The sequence below is a fragment of the Oncorhynchus mykiss genome, chromosome 12 (assembly GCF_013265735.2).
Source record: "Oncorhynchus mykiss isolate Arlee chromosome 12, USDA_OmykA_1.1, whole genome shotgun sequence".
NCBI classification, from domain to species: domain Eukaryota; kingdom Metazoa; phylum Chordata; class Actinopteri; order Salmoniformes; family Salmonidae; genus Oncorhynchus; species Oncorhynchus mykiss.
Window position 1 is genome coordinate 14,232,607 of NC_048576.1, and position 21,474 is coordinate 14,254,080.

General features: G+C 43.0%; 1 protein-coding gene across 1 annotated transcript; it reads right to left on the reverse strand.

Moving 5' to 3' along the window:
* Positions 1-17,303: 17,303 nt before the first annotated feature.
* tdgf1 (teratocarcinoma-derived growth factor 1) lies at positions 17,304-20,342 on the reverse strand. The gene is made up of 6 exons (XM_021622725.2): positions 20,000-20,342; positions 19,826-19,875; positions 19,528-19,704; positions 18,893-19,007; positions 18,692-18,801; positions 17,304-18,099 (listed from the first exon to the last, which is right to left on the reverse strand). Exons 1-6 carry the CDS (start codon positions 20,020-20,022, stop codon positions 17,996-17,998), a joined length of 579 nt encoding a protein of 192 aa, XP_021478400.2. The 5' UTR covers positions 20,023-20,342; the 3' UTR covers positions 17,304-17,995.
* Between the last annotated feature and the right edge of the window lie 1,132 nt (positions 20,343-21,474).

A 21,474-nucleotide genomic window follows, 5' to 3' on the forward strand; every position in this document is an offset into this window, starting at 1 on the left:
CTCTCTCTCTCCTCCCCCCTCCTCTCTCTCTCTATCTCTCTCTCTCTCTCTCTCTCTCTCTCTCTCCCCCCTCCTCCCCCCTCCTCTCTCTCTCTCTCTCTATCTCTGTCTCTCTCTCTCTCTCTCCTCCCCCTCTCCTCCCCCCCTTCTCTCTCTCTCTCTCTCTCTCTCTCTCTCTCTCTCTCTCTCTCTCTCTCTCTTCACGTGTTTCCATGGTGACCACAGGTCATATAAGGCAGCAAAAGACTCTTAGCAGCTGGAAACACCCTACAGACACTTTTTCTGTCATCACTTTTTCTCTTCACAATACATCTTGAATGTTTTTATCACAATTCTTAATTCATCCTTATAGGATGTAAGAGTTAAATGCAAACACTGTAAATTAAAATGTATTTTCTGAAGGATTATAGTTAAGCAATTCTGTATTCGACCGGCAGAATAAAACTGAAGTTTAAGCATAGGGTTTGTGGTTAGGTTTAAGAACAAGGGTCAGATTAAGTTGAAGGCAAAGGCATTAAAGTTAACACGCCATTCATTTCCTGCCGGTTAAATATACAATACCTATAGTTAATACATCCAAACTTAGCATTGAACCACAACTGAATCCCTATAGGTATATGTTATCAACAATGCAGATCAATCTTCAGTGCTATGCTCTTAGAAAAGGGGTTCCATAAAGGTTCCTCGGCTGCCCCCATACGAGAACCATTTTTGGGTTCCATGTAAACTCAGCAAAAAAAAGAAACGTCCTCTCACTGTCAACTGCGTTTATTTTCAAAAAACTTAACGTGTTAATATTTGTATGAACATAAGATTCAACAACTGAGACATCAACTGAACAAGTTCCACAGACGTGACTAACAGAAATTGAATAATGTGTCCCTGAACAAAGGGGGGAGGGGGGGTCAAAATCAAAAGTATCTGGTGTGGCCACCAGCTGATTTAAGTACTGCAGTGCATCTCCTCCTCATGAACTGCACCAGAATTACCAGTTCTTGCTGTGAGATGTTACCCCACTCTTCCACCAAGGCACCTGCAAGTTCCCTGACATTTCTGGGGGAAATGGCCCTAGCCCTCACCCTCCGATCCAACAGGTCCCAGACGTGCTCAATGGGATTGAAATACGGGCTCTTCGCTGGCCATGGCAGAACACTGACATTCCTGTCTTGCAGAAAACGGACGGAGTAAACGTTGCATTGCCACATCTCTGATTCACTCACTAATTGGCTAGTCTCGAAAACCCGACCCTAGGCAACAGTTGCACTGCACTCTGCCCTCACCCACTTGGACAAAATAAATGTGTACAGTATGTGAGGATGCTGTTCGACTACAGCTCGGCCTTCAATACCATAGCGCCCTCTAAATGAATCACAAAGCTCACGACCCTGGGACTGAACTCCTCCCTATGCAACTGGGTCATGGACTTCCTGACTGGACGCCTCCAGGTGGTGAAGGTAGGCAACATTTCCTCCTCCACACTGATCCTCAACACGAGTCCCCTCCTGTACTCCCTGTATATCCACGACTAGAAACCTGTTCTCCTGTTCCCCGTCTGCCCCCCGGACTATCTACCCCCACAACGGACACTTACCCTGCCCCCACCCCTCAATGAATATTTATCATTGCTACAGTTGTAAATGTGTATATTATTATTATTATTATTAATGTCTCATTCACTTTTCTTTTTTTGACCAGCACTGTTGGAGCTCGGAGCGTTAGAATTTCAGTGTACCCTGCGATTACATCTGCGACCCTGTGCATGTGAATAATAAACTCCTATAATCTCAAATCAAACCAAATTGTGTTTGTCACATGCACCGAATACAACAGGTGTAGGTAGACCTTACAGTGAAATGCTTACTTACAAGTCCTTAACCAACAATGCAGTTTTAAGAAAATACCTAAAAAAAAGTAAGAGATAAGAAAAACAAATAATTAAAGAGGAGCAGTAAATAACAATAGCAGGGCTATATACAGGGAGTACCGTTACCGAGGTAATTGAGGTAATATGTACATGTAGGGAGAGTTATTAAAGTGGCTATGCATAGATAAAAACAGAGAGTAGCAGCAGCTTAGAAGAGGGGGGCAATGCAAATAGTCTGGGTAGCCATTTGATTAGCTGTTCAGGAGTCATATGGCTTGGGGGGTAGAAGCTGTTTAGAAGCCTCTTGGACCTAGACTTGGCGCTCCGGTACCGCTTGCCGTGCGGTAGCAGAGAGAAGAGTCTATGACTGGGGTGGCTGGAGTCTTTCACAATTTTTAGGGGTAACCTAATGTTACAATGACGGACTCTTTAAGCATAGAGGAACTATGTCACTACTTACGCTACCGTTCAAAAGTTTCGGGTCACTTAGAAATGTCCTTGTTTTTGAAAGAAAAGCACATTTCTTGTCCATTAAAATAACATCAAATTGATCAGAAATACAGTGTAGACATTGTTAATGTGGTAAATGACTATTGTAGCTGAAAACGGCAGATGTTTTAATGGAATATCTACATAGGCGTACAGAGGCCCATTATCAGCAACCATCCAATGGCCCGTTGTGTTAGCTAATCCAAGTTTATCATTTTAAAAAGCGAATTGATCATTAGAAAACCCTTTTGCAATTATGTTAGCACAGCTGAAAACTGTAGTTCTGATTAAATAAGCAATACAACTGGCCTTCTTTAGACTAGATGAGTATCTGGAACATCAGCATTTGTGGGTTTGATTATAGGCTCAAAATGGCCAACAGCAAAATTCTTTCTTCTGAAACTCGTCAGTCTATTGTTGGTCTGAGAAATGAAGGCTATTCCATGCGAGAATTTGCCAAGAAACTGAAGATCTCGTACAACGCCTGTGTACTACTCCCTTCACAGAACAGCGCAAACTGTCTCTAACCAGAATAGAAAGAGGAGTGGGGGGCCCCGGTGCACAACCTAGCAAGAGGACAAGTACATTAAAGTGTCTAGTTTGAGAAACAGACTCCTCACAAGTCCTCAACTGGCAGCTTCATTAAATAGTAACGGCAAAACACCAGTCTCAACGTCAACAGTGAAGAGGCGACTCCGGGATGCTGGCCTTCTAGGCAGAGTTGCAAAGAAAAAGCAATTTCTCAGACTGGCCAATTAAAACAAAAGATTAAGCTGGGCAAAATAACACAGACACTGGACAGAGGAACTCTGCCTAGAAGGCCAGCATCCCGGAGTTGCCTCTTCACTGTTGATCTTGGATTAGCTAACACAACGTGCCATTGGAACACTGATAATGGGCCTCTGTACGCCTATGTAGATATTCCATTAAAACTCATCCTCATCTTATTGCTTTTAGCCGCACCCTTATTCTACTCCTCCTATGTTCCTCTGATGTAGAGGTGAATCCAGGCCCTGCAGTGCCTACCTCCACTCCTATTCCCCAGGCGCTCTCTTTTGATGACTTCTGTAACCGTAATAGCCTTGGTTTCATGCATGTTAACATTAGAAGCCTCCTCCCTAAGTTTGTTCTATTCACTGCTTTAGCACACTCTGCCAACCCGGATGTTCTAGCTGTGTCTGAATCCTGGCTTAGGAAGACCACCAAAAATTCAGACATTTTAATTCCAAACTACAACATTTTCAGACAAGATAGAACTGCCAAAGGGGGCGGTGTTGCAATCTACTGCAAAGATAGCCTGCAGAGTTCTGTCCTACTATCCAGGTCTGTACCCAAACAATTTGAACTTCTACTTTTAAAAATCCACCTCTCTAAAAACAAGTCTCTCACCGTTGCCGCCTGCTATAGACCACCCTCTGCCCCCAGCTGTGCTCTGGACACCATATGTGAACTGATTGCCCCCCATCTATCTTCAAAGCTCGTGCTGCTAGGCGACCTAAACTGGAACATGCTTAACAACCCAGCCATCCTACAATCTAAACTTGATGCCCTCAATCTCACACAAATTATCAATGAACCTACCAGGTACCTCCCCAAAGCCTTAAACACGGGCACCCTCATAGATATCATCCTAACCAACTTCCCCTCTAAATACACCTCTGCTGTCTTCAACCAAGATCTCAGCGATCACTGCCTCATTGCCTGCATCCGTAATGGGTCAGCGGTCAAACGACCTCCTCTCATCACTGTAAAACGCTCCCTGAAACACTTCAGCGAGCAGGCCTTTCTAATCGACCTGGCCGGGGTATCCTGGAAGGATATTGACCTCATCCCGTCAGTAGAGGATGCCTGGATATTTTTTTTAAATGCCTTCCTAACCATCTTAAATAAACATGCCCCATTCAAGAAATTTAGAACCAGGAACAGATATAGCCCTTGGTTCTCCCCAGACCTGACTGCCCTTAACCAACACAAAAACATCCTATGGCGTTCTGCATTAGCATCGAACAGCCCCCGTGATATGCAGCTGTTCAGGGAAGCTAGAAACCATTATACACAGGCAGTTAGAAAAGCCAAGGCTAGCTTTTTCAAGCAGAAATTTGCTTCTAAAGTCCATGGAGAATAAGGACACCTCCTCCCAGCTGCCCACTGCACTGAAGATAGGAAACACTGTCACCACTGATAAATCCACCATAATTGAAAATTTCAATAAGCATTTTTCTACTGCTGGCCATGCTTTCCACCTGGCTACTCCTACCCCTGTCAACAGCACTGCACCCCCAACAGCAACTCGCCCAAGCCTTCCCCATTTCTCCTTCTCCCAAATCCATTCAGCTAATGTTCTGAAAGAGCTGCAAAATCTGGACCCCTACAAATCAGCCGGGCTAGACAATCTGGACCCTTGCTTTCTAAAATTATCTGCCGAAATTGTTGCCACCCCTATTACTAGCCTGTTCAACCTCTCTTTCGTGTCGTCTGAGATTCCCAAAGATTGGAAAGCAGCTGCGGTCATCCCCCTCTTCAAAGGGGGGGACACTCTTGACCCAAACTGCTACAGACCTATATCTATCCTACCATGCCTTTCTAAGGTCTTCGAAAGCCAAGTCAACAAACAGATTACCGACCATTTCGAATCTCACCATACCTTCTCTGCTATGCAATCTGGTTTCAGAGCTGGTCATTGGTGCACCTCAGCCACGCTCAAGGTCCTAAACGATATCTTAACCGCCATCGATAACAAACATTACTGTGCAGCCGTATTCATTGATCTGGTCAAGGCTTTCGACTCTGTCAATCACCACATCCTCATCGGCAGACTCAACAGCCTTGGTTTCTCAAATGATTGCCTCGCCTGGTTCACCAACTACTTCTCTGATAGAGTTCAGTGTGTCAAATCGGAGGGTCTGTTGTCCGGACCTCTGGCAGTCTCTATGGGGGTGCCACAGGGTTCAATTCTTGGACCGACTCTCTTCTCTGTATACATCAATGAGGTCGCTCTTGCTGCTGGTGAGTCTCTGATCCACCTCTACGCAGACGACACCATTCTGTATACTTCCGGCCCTTCTTTGGACACTGTGTTAACAACCCTCCAGGCAAGCTTCAATGCCATACAACTCTCCTTCCGTGGCCTCCAATTGCTCTTAAATACAAGTAAAACTAAATGCATGCTCTTCAACCGATCGCTACCTGCACCTACCCGCCTGTCCAACATCACTACTCTGGACGGCTCTGACTTAGAATACGTGGACAACTACAAATACTTAGGTGTCTGGTTAGACTGTAAACTCTCCTTCCAGACCCATATCAAACATCTCCAATCCAAAGTTAAATCTAGAATTGGCTTCCTATTTCGCAACAAAGCATCCTTCACTCATGCTGCCAAACATACCCTTGTAAAACTGACCATCCTACCAATCCTCGACTTTGGCGATGTCATTTACAAAATAGCCTCCAATACCCTACTCAACAAATTGGATGCAGTCTATCACAGTGCAATCCGTTTTGTCACCAAAGCCCCATATACTACCCACCATTGCGACCTGTACGCTCTCGTTGGCTGGCCCTCGCTTCATACTCGTCGCCAAACCCACTGGCTCCATGTCATCTACAAGACCCTGCTAGGTAAAGTCCCCCCTTATCTCAGCTCGCTGGTCACCATAGCATCTCCCACCTGTAGCACACGCTCCAGCAGGTATATCTCTCTAGTCACCCCCAAAACCAATTCTTTCTTTGGCCGCCTCTCTTTCCAGTTCTCTGCTGCCAATGACTGGAACGAGCTACAAAAATCTCTGAAACTGGAAACACTTATCTCCCTCACTAGCTTTAAGCACCAACTGTCAGAGCAGCTCACAGATTACTGCACCTGTACATAGCCCACCTATAATTTTGCCCAAACAACTACCTCTTTCCCAACTGTATTTAATTTATTTATTTATTTTGCTCCTTTGCACCCCATTATTTTTATTTCTACTTTGCACATTCTTCCATTGCAAAACTACCATTCCAGTGTTTTACTTGCTATATTGTATTTACCTTGCCACCATGGCCTTTTTTGCCTTTACCTCCCTTCTCACCTCATTTGCTCACATTGTATATAGACTTGTTTATACTGTATTATTGACTGTATGTTTGTTTTACTCCATGTGTAACTCTGTGTCGTTGTATCTGTCGAACTGCTTTGCTTTATCTTGGCCATGTCGCAGTTGTAAATGAGAACTTGTTCTCAACTTGCCTACCTGGTTAAATAAAGGTGAAATAAAAAAAATAAAAAATAAATCCGTTTCCAGCTATAATAGTAATTTAGAATGTTAAAAATGTCTACACTGTATTTCTGATCAATTTTATGTTATTTTAATGTACAGAAAATGGGCTTTTCTTTCAAAAACATGGACATGTCTAAGTGACCCCAAACTTTTGAACGGTAGTGTATGCCACTACCTTATCTGCTTAAATAAAATACAAAATAGTAGCTAGCAAGAAGGAGATCACAGAGGTTATTTTTAATGAGTGCATTACATAAGTGACTAGTTTGCATCAACTACCTCAACTAAAACTCCAGCAAAAGTTTTTGTCAGAAAATGTTGGTTTCGAATTACGACTTTCTGGCATGTTTGCCTCGTGATTTGTTGGGAAAGTTGCCCAAGCCAAACATTTTTTTTTCCTTCATCAAAGTTGCCAAAAGAGTCATTGAAAGTAGACAATAGTCACTGTTGCCTAGGGTCTACTAAGGTTTTGAGATGGTTTTGAGACTACTGTAACAATGTACAAATGGTTAAGGGTACACAAGGGAAAATACATTAACATAAATATGGGTTGTATTTACAATGGTGTCTGTTCTTCACTGGTTGACCTTTTCTTGTGGCAACAGGTCTCTCTCTCTCACTCTCACTCTCTCTCACTCTCACTCTCACTCACTCTCTCTCTCTCACTCTCACTCTCTCTCTCTCTCTCACTCTCACTCACTCTCTCTCTCTCACTCTCTCTCTCTCTCTCACTCTCACTCTCTCTCACTCTCTCTCTCTCACTCTCACTCTCACTCACTCTCTCTCTCACTCTCACTCTCACTCTCTCACTCTCACTCTCACTCTCACTCTCACTCTAGCAATTTCAATTCAATATAAGGGCTTTATTGGCATGGGAAACACAAGTTAGCATTGCAAATACAAGTGAAGTAGATAATAAATAAAAATATAATAAAAATGAACAGTAAACATTACAAACACAAACGTTCAGAAAGAATAAAGACATTTAAAATGTCATATGTGCTAATAGTTAAAGTACTAAAGGGAAAATAAATAAACTATCTCTCTCTCTCTCCCCCTCCACGTCTCTCTCTCTTAATGACTTCAGGTCGCAGAGACAGCCATCACCCCTCTTAAATAATGTAAATGTCTCAGGTCTTTGGGGAGTGTGCTGTTAGAGAAAGGAGGGTAGCTCGTATAATTACTGTTGCCATTTCTGGCTCACAGTGCATCAAACCAATTTCAAAAGTGCTTTTTTTGTTTATACCATATCCGTTTCAATTACCATTTGACCTGTTAAGAGTCTGTTGCTTGAAAGAGATAAACTCTTGTTGAAGAAAGTTGTCCTTCTGAAGTAGATGTTGATGAGTGTGTACTACTTAAGTTGCTTATTTTGTTGTTGCAGTAGTGACTTTTTGCAGATAGTTTCAAGTTCAAACAACTGCCATTTCTCATTCCATTCCCATCTACCTTCTTACCCACAGGTCTCTTTATTACCTGACAGTACATGGCCCTTTTGTCACATATAATCAAACACGGTCTACTCTCTTATGGAAATGATTGGCCAACAGGAAATGTTTTATTTTAGAGCAGCTGCTGTTCCTCATGAGAGGGCAGATGGAAATCAAACAAAACAAGTTGAACATTCTAAGGTGTTTGAGTAGGACGGAATGAAAATAAAAATGGCTTGGTTTGGATTCAATTACAGAACCTGAATGTGTGTTTAGAAGGAAACCAGATGGCCCTGGGGAGGAGTATTACCAGGGTCTGGCCTGGACCCCTCAAGACCCTCACAGATAAGGACATCACCCTCAGATACCAGAGGAAAGGGAGAGGAAGAGAGGGGGGGGGGGTCATAAACAGATTCCAGTACAGTATCCTGGAAAAGTGTTTCATTTCATTGCAGGTTAGCCATTCCTCTCCCAGCTAGCACATTTGGTTCCATGGACGTCGTGGGAACGTACGTTCTTGTTTTCCCTTTGGTAATGGGAACGTTTTCCCCCTGGTAAAACTGAACGTCAAAATAATTTCCCTGTGTCCTATCTGTGCTTAGAGTTCTAAACAGTTGCCGGGAGGTTCTGAGAATGCAGCTGCATTCCCTAGTTGGGTATCCTGCACCATTCTCTAAGAAACACATGGTTATTAGAATATTATGAGCTAGTTGGGTATCCTGCACCATTCTCTAAGAAACACATGGTTCTCAGAACTGTGCTCTCTTTCTCTTATTTGCACAGCACTTATTTTTAATTGTACCTTTATTTAACTAGGCAAGTCAGTTAAGAACAAATTCTTATTTACAATGACAGCCTAAAAACAGTGGGCCTTGTTCAGGGGATGAACGAGAGACTTTTACCTTGTCAGCTCAGGGATTCAATCTTGCAACCTTTTGGTTACTAGTCCAATGCTCTAACCACTAGGCTACCTGCTGGTTACTAGTCCAATGCTCTAACCACTAGGCTACCTGCTGGCTACTAGTCCAACGCTCTAACCACTAGGCTACCTGCTGGCTACTAGTCCAACGCTCTAACCACTAGGCTACCTGCTGGTTACTAGTCCAACACTCTAACCACTAGGCTACCTGCTGGTTACTAGTCCAATGCTCTAACCACTAGGCTACCTGCTGGTTACTAGTCCAATGCTCTAACCACTAGGCTACCTGCTGGTTACTAGTCCAACGCTCTAACCACTAGGCTACCTGCTGGTTACTAGTCCAACGCTCTAACCACTAGGCTACCTGCTGGTTACTAGTCCAACGCTCTAACCACTAGGCTACCTGCTGGTTACTAGTCCAACGCTCTAACCACTAGGCTACCTGCCACCCCAGTCTTCACTAGTCCTGCCATCATTATAAATAATCATTTGTTCTTAAATGACTCGCCTGGATAAATAAAGGTTAAATAAAAATAAAACAAAACTCTTTCCCCTCTCTCTCTAACCCCCCCCCCCCAGTTTGTTAACTGTAAATACATCCCCTGCCAGTGTGATGTATAGTGTTGTCTGTTGTGTGGGTGTAAGTCTGACCGCACTCCCCTGCTATCCCACCCTCTATCCCCCTTGTGTTGTTTAGATTCCTCGGGCCGACTCAATGTGCGTCCCAAATATCACCCTATTGCTTATATATTACCCTATTGCCTATGTAGTGAGCTATTTTTGACCAAAACCCTATGCACCCAGGTCAAAAGTAGTGCACTATATAGGGAATAGGGTGCCATTTGTGACACACTTTCAGACCCTGGGCCTGAGCCTGATGAACTTCCATCGGTCAGCCCCATCCCAGCCCCTGGCTGCCAGGCTGTCTGTTTACCCAGCTCTCCCTCTGTTTACTGCCACAGAACAGATACATTCACCACTGTCATTCTGTCACAATGGATGGACACTCTGATCCTCCCAGAAAGAGGGAGTGAGTAGGGAGGGGGAGAAGGGCTGGGGGGAAGAAAGGGAGAGAGAGAGACAGGGAGAGAGAGAGACAGGGAGAGAGAGAGACACAGAGAGAGGCAGGCAGTGAGAGAACGAGAGACAGGGAGAGAGAGAAAGAGAGACAGGGAGAGAGAGAGAGGCAGGGAGTGAGAGAGACAGAGAGAGAGAGAGAGGAGAGAGAGAGAGAGAGACATGGAGAGAGAGAGAGGCAGGGAGTGAGAGAACGAGAGACAAGGAGAGAGAGAAAGAGAGACAGGGAGAGAGAGAGAGAGAGAGAGAGAGAGAGAGAGAGAGAGAGAGAGAGAGAGACAAAGAGACAGGGGAGAGAGAGAACGAGAGACAGGGAGAGAGAGAACGAGAGATAGGGAGAGAGAGAAAGAGAGACATGGAGAGAGAGAGAGAAACAGACTCAGAGAGACCGGGTGAGAGAGAGAAAGAGAGACAGGAAGAGAGAGTCAGATAGATAGAGAGACAGGGTGAGAGAGAGAAAGAGAGACATGGAGAGAAAGAAAGAGAGTCAGAGAGAGAGGTAGTGAACTTCTTGAGAGCTTCAGACTACCCATTTTCTCTCATAAATGGATCCATTAAAACCACATTAAAACTTAAAAGAGATGCATGAATTAGTTAATGGGGAATTTTTGCTTTTGAATGTCAAAAAGTCTGATGTGCTTTTGCAAGTTTTGCAAGAAAATATAATGAGGACTGAATTAGAACCAGTTAGGGCCTGTATTAATTCACCATCCCAAAGACGAAAAATAGATAATTTCACGATTCTTTTAAGGCGAGGTTGGAGGAGGGCAGCTAAATTCAGGAGAAAACCCCAACCGAGATTAGCACAAATTAGACTTCAGCTACTTGAAGCGCTGAGTCCAGGCCGACTGACTGAGGGTGTCCACTTACAGACATGATACAGAAGCATCTTTCTTGTTGTCTTATCAAGTCCAGATAGGACCGTCTCTCTTCCAGAAATAACTCCTTCAACTGTCTCAGAAAAGTGAGAGAAAATAGGATTCAGACCTTCCTGTGGAAGTCAAGAAGTTTGTGCTTCGTTGCCTGTATGCATATTTATAAGAGTACTAGAAAATGTATAAAATGTGACATAAATGATTGTGTAAATTGACAGTTGATGATCATAGGTAACAATAACATACACATATATTCCTTCCTTTCTTTCCTTCTCATGCTCTAGGAATAAAACACCATACAAACACCAGGTAAGGAGGGATACAACGTAGGGAGATCTGAAGGTTGTTGAGATGCTTTTCATGTTCCTGGTTTCATTTAATGCTCTCCTTTTGAAAATGATTAGTCAATCTAATGGGAAATTTAGTGCAGACTGCTTTGGGGTTATGAAATAATCAAGATATCATACACAAAAATTGCAATTCTCTTTGGACAAGTACAGTGCCTTGTGAAAGTATTCGGCCCCCTTGAACTTTGCGACCTTTTGCCACATTTCAGGCTTCAAACATAAAGATATAAAACTGTATTTTTTTGTGAAGAATCAACAACAAGTGGGACACAATCATGAAGTGGAACGACATTTATTGGATATTTCAAACTTTTTTAACAAATCAAAAACTGAAAAATTGGGCGTGCAAAATTATTCAGCCCCCTTAAGTTAATTCTTTGTAGCGCCACCTTTTGCTGCGATTACAGCTGTAAGTCGCTTGGGGTATGTCTCTATCAGTTTTGCACATCGAGAGACTGACATTTTTTCCCATTCCTCCTTGCAAAACAGCTCGAGCTCAGTGAGGTTGGATGGAGAGCATTTGTGAACAGCAGTTTTCAGTTCTTTCCACAGATTCTCTATTGGATTCAGGTCTAGACTTTGACTTGGCCATTCTAACACCTGGATATGTTTATTTTTGAACCATTCCATTGTAGATTTTGCTTTATGTTTTGGATCATTGTCTTGTTGGAAGACAAATCTCCGTCCCAGTCTCAGGTCTTTTGCAGACTCCATCAGGTTTTCTTCCAGAATGGTCCTGTATTTGGCTCCATCCATCTTCCCATCAATTTTAACCATCTTCCCGGTCCCTGCTGAAGAAAAGCAGGCCCAAACCATGATGCTGCCACCACCATGTTTGACAGTGGGCATGGTGTGTTCAGGGTGATGAGCTGTGTTGCTTTTTTTTTTGTTCAAGGGGGCCGAATACTTTCGCAAGGCACTGTAGATGTTTCTGACTTTCATAAACCAGTGTGCAGATCCCATCTCAACTGTAAAATGCTATATTGATTTAATGGATCATGTGAATTCTTGAATAAAATGTATTTCCACAAGTGTTTACACTGTGGAAACCCCCCTGCCTGGGAGGATTTTGAGTGAACAGGAGAGAGATCAGTCTGCCCATGCATGACTCCATCTACATAGGATTGTAAAGTGTCCTGGGTGTAATCCTAGGCAACTTCAATCCGTTACAAGCTCAACAGTGGATTTTCACTTCCCAAACATACTGGTAAATCCCACCACAACATTTACTGCATGCACACACACAAACACACACGCACAGTCATGCACACACCTCATCCAATCTCAGAGCTTCTCAGAATCATCTCGTGTAGGGTCATTGAATCAGGCCCAGCATGCCAGTGGGATGCAGGAAATAGACTAGAGGAAAGACATTATCTCTGAGGAAGTACCATGGATTAAAGTCTTGTTCTGAACTGTGGGGGTCCTCCTCGCCAGCCTTGCGGAAGCTCACTACTATTGGTTCACTGGAAATCCCATTTTATCTGGATCAGCTGTGACGACGCCATCTCCATTATGAAGACCAGACTTCGTTAAAATAGTGAGGCGTTTGTAAGGATGTTTGTGGGGATAGTTGAAGGCCACAATAGAGAGAAAGTGTTATCCTCTTATGAGATCTAGTCAGGACCTATCTAGACTGATCCAGAGACTGCTGGGTATTGAGCTTCTATACCCTCCCGGGGTCAGCAGGCATTGGTTGGGGACAAGGAGAGCCAGGAGGACCGGGAGCAGAGACGGGGGAAAAGAAAGAGAGAGAGAGGGGCAGGAGCAGAGGCAGACAGGCAGCCAGCCAGGCTAGTGGAAGCTCACACAGACAGACAGGAGCAGCTCAATAAATCACTGTGTTGGATAGAGGGATTAGTCCAGGGCAGTTAGCTACCATCTCTTTACCAGCAACTCAATCCTATAATCACATACATAGAAAGGCAACACCATATGTCAACACCAACATGTCAATTTATATGTGTGAATCTCCATTGCTCTACAGCAGGGGTGTCAAAGTCAAATGGACGGAGGGCCAAATAAAAAAATCAGCTACAAGACGAGGGCCGGACTGTTCGAATGTTCATTGAAAAAATTTTAAATGACGCATATAGTCTAGTGAACCTAATTGAACCTACTGAAAACCTAACAAATATATTACAATATGATCAGATAAATAAAGCAATATTTTCTTATGGCTCTGTCAGTAATCTTTAATTTTCAACAGACACAAAAGACAAATTTCCTTTATATAAATATCCCCATAACATGAACATTAAATGAAAGAAACCGGTATTCAAGGCACCATCAGTAGACTATATTTTCTATTTTAGCAAAAGTGGGCTAAATTTACTTCAAAGAAAAAACAATAATAGCAATTTTCTATCATCCACTCAACTGAAATATTTTTAAAATATAATTGGATTGAAATACAAAAAAATAAAGTGCAAAAATCTATTAATCAAAAACAACACTTTGTTTAAGGAGAAGTAACATGCAGTGAAAACAAATATTAAATTTTAACTTTTAAACTTGAACTGAGTAAAAACTCTAAATATGTGATTGCACAGTAATGTTCACTTGTTTGAGGTTGAGGGTGATACTTGGTGGTGTCCCATCTTTTCCACAAGTTCATCAATGTTCGGGGTAAGGCTCTGAGCTGAAGAAATCCTCAGAATTGAGTGGAGGTGTTCAGCAGTAAGTCGACTTCTGTGTGATGTTTTGTTCAGGTTCATCAAAGAAAACAGTTGTTCACACAGGTATGTGCTGCCAAACATAGACAACGTTTGAGCAGCCTGGATGCGCAGCTGGGGCATTGTGCCGGGGAGGAAACGGGCGAACTCCGCAGCACCCACTGCCGCATATTTTGCCCTCAGTGCATCATTGCATTGGAGGTCAATCAACTCCATTTGGAGGTTTGGTGGTGAGCTTTCCACGTCAACAGCAAATGGGTTACCGAGCAGTTCCTGTGTGCTCGGGAACGCACTGGTAGAGAGCTTCTCTTTCATGGTCTGGCAGCTGGGAAAGTGGCTCAAATTTTCTTTCCGCATCTGCGTCTCCCACAGAGTCAGTTTGGTTTTAAATGCCTTCACTGTACTGTACATATCAGAGATGACACGATCCCGACCCTGCAGCTGCAAGTTTATTGCATTCAGATGACTCGTAATGTCACACAGAAAAGCCATTTCACACAGAAACATTTCGTCTCGGAGTTGTGTTGTGTCTTTCCCTTTGCTGTCCAAGAACAGACAAATCTCCTCACGAAGCTCGAAACATCTTTGAAGCACCTTTCCCTGGCTTAGCCATCGCACCTCTGTGTGATAAGGCAAATCACCATGCTCCGTTTCTAACTCCGTCAGAAATGCCTTGAACTGGCGGTGATTCAAACCTTTGGCTCTGATAAAGTTAACTGTGCGCGTGATGATGCTCATTACATGCTCCATTTTCAAGGCTTTACCGCACAACGCTTCCTGGTGTATGATACAATGATAAGCTGTCAGCTCACCTGTCGCGTTTTCCTCTTGCATCTTTTCCCGTATCTTCGCCACCAGTCCGCTCCTGTGTCCACACATCGCAGGTGCTCCGTCGGTTGTCAAACCCACGAGTTTTTCCCAAGCCATCTCATTTACACATCTTGACACCTCTTCATACAAATCATGCCCCGTAGTTGTGCCATGCATAGGACGTAAAGCCAAAAACTCCTCTGTCACGCTTAGGTTGGAGTCCACTCCGCGGATGAAAATTGACAACTGGGCAATGTCAGAAATGTCGGTGCTCTCATCCACAGCCAAGGAATATGCAATAAAATCTTTTCCCTTTTTCACAAGCTGCTCTTTTAGATTGATGGACAACTGGTCTACTCTCTCGGCAATGGTGTTTCTGCTCAGACTCACATTTAAAAAGAGTTGCCTTTTTTCTGGGCAAACTTCGTCACAAACTTTAATCATGCAGTTTTTGATGAAATCCCCCTCCGTAAATGGCCGGGCTGATTTAGCGATCTCTTCTGCCAAAATAAAACTGGCCTTGACAGCAGCCTGGCCTTGTGATTTGGCTTTTTTGAACAGAGCCTGTCGAGATTTGAGGCCTCGTTTTAATTCCTCTGCCTTTTGTAGCCTTTGTTCCATGTCCATATTCTTGTTTTTGTCCGCGTGTTTCGTTTCATAATGTCGTCTCAGATTATACTCTTTCAGTACCGCCACACTTTCTCCACACAGAAGACACACAGGTTTTCCAGCTACCTTCGTGAACATATACTCCGACTCCCACCTTGTTTGAAACCCCCGGTTCTCAGTATCCACCTTCCGTTTTGCCATTTTTGATGGGTATCTGAAAGTTAATTTTACTGTGATGCTGACGACTGCTGTGCCAATAAATATTGAAATGAAGCAGCCTACTGCTCGGTGCGTCACCTTTGCATTGTGGGAAATGTAGTATTGGTGCGTGTAAAAGATCTGCGGGCTGCCGGCTTGCTGCGGGCCGGTTCTAATAATAAATCAAGATCATCCCAGGGGCCGTAAAAAACCTTCTTGCGGGCCGGATGTGGCCCGCGGGCCTTGACTCTGACATATGTGCTCTACAGGGCCAGTTTCTCAGATCCTTTCTCAAATGCTTTTCAGCCCAGGACTGGGTCTAATCTGTCTCAGAGAAACTGACCCTTGTCACTAAGAAAATAAATACAGATGCTGTTTTAGCACAGAAATGTGCAGTTACTTGTTGTCTGGTATTGACGAAGCAATACACTTTAATTTCACTGCCATTTGGGTTTTGATGGTGATTGGAAGGCTCTCTTATGATCATCATCTGGTTTTGGGTTCGTCTGATGCAACATTCAGTTGTATACTCACATGGTACACACTACACAGGGAGAGCCGTTAGTGGTTTTGGGTTCTTCTGATCTGAGGCTGTCTGAGCCAACTTTCAATTGTATAATCAAACCTAATTTTGGGTCTGTCTGTGTCTGTCCTTCTTGTCTGTTTGTCTGTATACTCAGACCTGGTACACACTACACAGGGAGAGCCATCAGTGGCTTTGGGTTTGTCTGGCTGAGGCTGATTGAACCAACATCCAGTTGACCTGGTAGACAGAGGAAGAGCCAGGGAAGGAGAGCCATCAGTGAGCTGGGAGCCATCAGGAAATTCCCACTACTGCCAGTTACACCCAATCCCCCCAGAGAAAAGAGCTCTAGCTATGTCTCTTTCTATTTCTAAAGAGTGTTCAACAGCTGACACCTCTACCTGTTCAGTCTGTTACAGTGGAGTGGAGAAGCAGGAAGAGGACCTTCAGTCCTGACATGGGGAAAGCAGCACAGAGACTATGCAAGTTTCATTCATATGAAAGTCTACTTGATTCTTTCTCCGTGCATCACGACTCAACGCCCCATTTAATCTGTGTTCTGTTTTGTAGAATCTAGGAAAGAGATAAAACAGCAAAATAGAGCTGTGAGTGGTCATTGTGTTTTAGACCTGGCTCACGGAGACAATGCATTTGCATTGCAAAACCAATCAATAGGTTACTTTGTTCAAACGTGTGGTAATTGCCACTCTTAAAAATGAGATTGAATGCTTTAAACATATTTTTCATTTTGAAATCCGGCCTCATGAATCATATATTAAAGGGGCAATCCGCAGTTGAAACAACAAAATAACTGTCCCCCACTGTTTTAGGAAATGAAGGATGGGGCTGGAGAAATGTAACCACTCAAATTCATAGACAGAGCTATGGATGCAAGGACTGACCATTATATAAAATGATAGCGTTAACCATATTTTGAGGCTATAGTATTTGTTTATAAACATTGGAGTAAAACAAGCTTCTATCTTGGGTTCTGGTATGGTACGACAGTTGAACTAAAATGAATTAATAGACCAATAAGAGTCCCAAACCTCTGTTTGCACATATCCTAACATATAGAATAATTTAAATGGATCTGTTGTTGTACATCCACCACAAATAACTATGGCAGTTAATTATACCTAGATAGGTAAACTATCCAACTACATGTGCTATTGGCAACCTTATCATCCATACCAGATAAATAATATGGACGCACAAATAAAAGTCAATATCACGTTATGAGATTTTTAATGACACAAACACATTCAAGTCCCATCACAGCCAATTGGAAAAAACTTTGACCAGAGCAATGACTATTAACACAACAACTTGGAACATCAACACTGGTCATCGATTGAGGGGTCTAATTGTTTATTTTAGATAAGGGAAAACGGGCAAATAGGTCAACAATCACTGGTCGTTCCGGCTTTATCAAACTGTCCGTGTAAATAGGAACAGCAACCAGGTGTTTGAACTGCAAATACAACCAATAAGATAACTAAAACAGAACTTGGTTCAAAAGTGACACTTTGTTTCTGTTGAGAGTACACTTAACAGTTAATGCAATAATATTGGTCACAATGTGTACTACCAAACAGAAACAAACATACGTCATCACACTCCGTTTGTAAAACAGAGTTCAACACAGGACACGTTGAATGATTGCCGTGTTCAAAACACAGATTCATCAAGTCTAGAAAGATTGCGAATAAAAAGCACAATACCAAATATTTTCCATTAAAATCTTATGTACAGCATCCTTCACATTTACACGACAGTTGCTTTTAAACACAGCAAGTTGTAGTTCAGACTTCCACTGGAAGGAAATTTCATTTCAGTACATCGCCCAAAAAACAGGAGTCATTTCATGAGGCCCTTGAGGCAGAAATCCATTGGGTCTCATTCACCCGTAGCTTCTCAAGCAAACAAAACTAAAAACATTAGTCCTAGACACAGGAAGTACTTGGTCTGCACCGTTCGGACACCCGGCGAATGAAACCAGCGGACTTCCTGGTCCTCGTCTGAAAGAAAAATGAGAGGGGGGGGAGAGAACCCCCCAGCAAACATCATGAATAAAAGGAGACTGAAATGGAAAGAGATGAGAAAGAAGGAACTGTAGCACAAATAAAGTGGACTGACAAATGGAGGAATGTGAATCGGGGAAATGGGGCCGTTGGCACATCGTCAGACCTGAAAACCTGGCCTCTGAATAATCTTTTGTAGGTTCTCAGGGCAGAGCCACTGCCTGTGATAATCTACAGAAACCCATTCTGCTGCCCAGTGAGGTGCAAATGTGTTTTCTCATCCCCCATTCACAGCCAAACTGGTGCCACCTCTGATAATACCTTTCCCTATGTTACTCTCAAAGGCCTTGCAAAAGACACCCGGTAGACCAGTCCTATTTTATCAACACAAACCAAGTCTGGTCTGATATGAACAGAGACAAATGGTGCTTTTGAGTAAGTAGACCTAAGATGGAGGTTAAACATGTTAGCTAATACCCAACATCTTCCTCTTATCAGAGGATAAAAAAGAATTCAGACACTTTTTGAGTGACATTTTGGAGAGTGAAAAACAGAACATCTAGCAAAGTATCATAAAGTGCGTTCTCACCACAGTCCTCGTGGAACACCTGAGGAAAACAGTGCATGACCCCATATCCACACCTGCAGTATGAGCAGCCTTTCTGAACCCACACCCCATGGGGAATGGTACCACAGCTCCTGTAAGCACAAAAGGGACAGAGCAGAGAGAGATACATGTCAATACAGGCTAGATACATTACTTTTAGACTTCAAACTTAAATTAAATTACCTGACTCGTTCATCGTATTCACAGCTCCGGCCAGTAAAATGTGGTGGGCATGCGCAAAAACTTCCCAAGATGCAGGTCCCTCCATTCTTACAGCAGTTACGACTCTGCTTTGCACCTTTAAAATGAGAGAAGGACATGGGGTAGAAGTTTAATATGGATGTTCTGAGTGTTGTTGTATTACACTCAGGCTTCAGCCCCAGGGTGTGTTCAGAACATTATGCAACAATCAGATAGAACATATACCAAGTAGAATAAACATGCCTCTCTACATGTAAAATAAGTAACCATGTCGGTTCTATTAATTAAATTGTTATCTGCAACGTTCCATAATGTTTGCCTACTAAAATGGCCATTGCCTGAAGACTAAAACACTGTCCAGCTGACTGGAAGCACAGTTAACACGTTCCTACAGAGCCATGGTTTCAATCACTGCGCAATAAAAACAGACTTGGCCTACGTTTGTTTGTGTGAAATAAGACAACAAAAAACATCGATGCAGGATGACGAATGCGTGACAAAAAGCAAGACAGGCTGAATTAATTCACCCAAGGTCAAGCTCAAACTCATTGCTGTGAGTTTATGGAGGCCATGAGAGGTTGATTTCAGTCATTTTACGCGATCAATGCCCAACTTACTTCCAGTGAGGCCGATGAATGGTAGGACAGAGGCCGCATCGCGATGTTTCCTGTCCACGGTAGGAGAGTTCATCTCATTGAACTGATTCAGGTAATCAGCGTGTTGGTTCGGCTTTCCATAGTCCACCGTTTTGGTCAATACCTCTAAGGTTTTGGTGCATTCAGCTCCTTCACAGCCTTGGACATAAGAAAACATTTGATAAATAAATTAAGGTTAATATTTAGGTATAACGTGTAAGCCGTTTCAGATGAGTAAACTATGGCCGAAGCGAGGGCCATATGCAACATATTGACATACCTGATCCAATTGTAATGGCCTCGCAGGCAACAGCTATTGAGAGCAAAACCCTAAAATACATGAAGAGGGAAAATATTTCATGTTAAAATAAATCTAGGCGGTAGGCATTTTTTAACTTAAAAATAAAGAAATTACAACATTTTACCTAACCAATTAATCCATCAATAGACTTACCTGAAAAGTTGACTCAAATTCATTTTATTTTCCCGGACAAAATTAACTTCCAAAAGTCACCAGTTTGCTAACAATACAAACTCGCATGCAGAAGGCTTCTTCTAAAGCCTATTGCAACAGGCTAAAGTAAACAGTTAGCTCGCAAGTGATACTCAAACGACTGCTCCTCTCTTCTGTTCCAAGTCATCAAGCTCTGTATTCCAGAGGAGGCGATACTCTGGGAAAAAAAGCATCCAATATTGTGGCGACCCTCCCGAAAGGCCTCACTCAAACACCCGGCCCTGACAGTCAATTTGCACCTATTTGCCCCGCCCCCTCCGGTTCCATACACATACATGAGATCACACCCACCTCCGGAATCTCGACATGCAAATGAAGGAGCGCTCCTCTGTGAAGGTAAAGTTCGAGTTGCTGATTATAATATAGGACGGAGATTTGTAATGTAACAAAACAATCTAGCACGCACATTGGAAACACCCAGAGCGCACACAATGTAGTTGGTGAAAAATAGGATTTGGTCTGCATACGAAAAATATATACTAGTCACCCACACACAAAATATATACTAGTCACCCACACACAAAATATATACTAGTCACCCACACACAAAATATATACTAGTCACCCACACACAGAGGAACTTGGCTTCTAAAAGCCACACCACTTGTGCTTAGGTGAAAACAGTGGTCTGACCTCCTCAACAATTGTATTCCATCATAGGCCTATATCTTTATATCTCATGCAATAGTATCTGATTGCTTGCTGGAGATATATATAAACATTTCAGAACATTTCTGCACCAGTCAGAAACCATTACTCCCTCCCACCATCCCACCCCCCACATACAACAGTCTACTGAGAAACATTCAGTTGTGCTCAGTGTTTCAGACATGGCTTCAACTAGGCTGCACTTGAACTGCTATTACAGTTTTCTGTGGGGTCATCTAGGGTCACCTTCTTATCCTTTTTCCATACATCCTAAATGGCATACTATTCCCTATAAAGTGCACTATTATTATTATTATTATTTTTTACCAGAGCCTTATGGTCCTGGTGAAAGGTAGTGCGCTAAAAACAAAAATAGCGTGCCAAATGGGCCTCATTCATAGCAGTCCTAATGCCCCACTAAACCTTGGACTAATAACTCAAGGCTACTTCTTTTTGAGCCAACAACTGATTTACATGTAGGCCAGTAGTGGACTAGGGGTTGTTGATTGAAATCAAAAGAAGTTAACAATGAGGAGTTTTGATAATGTGAAGACGTCAACTTGTCCCAAATGACACCCTATTCCTTATTTAGTGAACTAATTCTGACCAGAACCCACAGGAAAACTAGTGGACTGTATAGAGAATAGGGTGCCATTTGGGATGCACCCTTGCTGGAGATTTGTCATATGAAGACATATTTTGTGTTGCCGTTGCCTCACTTCATTTAGGCCTTTTACTCCTCCTTGGGCATGGAACATTGACAACCG

What these genes read in the sequence shown, in the direction of transcription:
- tdgf1 (XM_021622725.2), bottom strand. Translation starts at nt 20,022, where the DNA reads ATGAATTTGAGTCAACTTTTCAG. An exon ending in GAATACGATGAACGAGTCAG is followed by an intron (nt 18,802 to 18,892) that starts GTAATTTAATTT and finishes TTGTGCTTACAG; the next exon opens with GAGCTGTGGTACCATTCCCC. An exon ending in GGTGTTCCACGAGGACTGTG is followed by an intron (nt 18,100 to 18,691) that starts GTGAGAACGCAC and finishes TTTTTCTTTCAG; the next exon opens with ACGAGGACCAGGAAGTCCGC.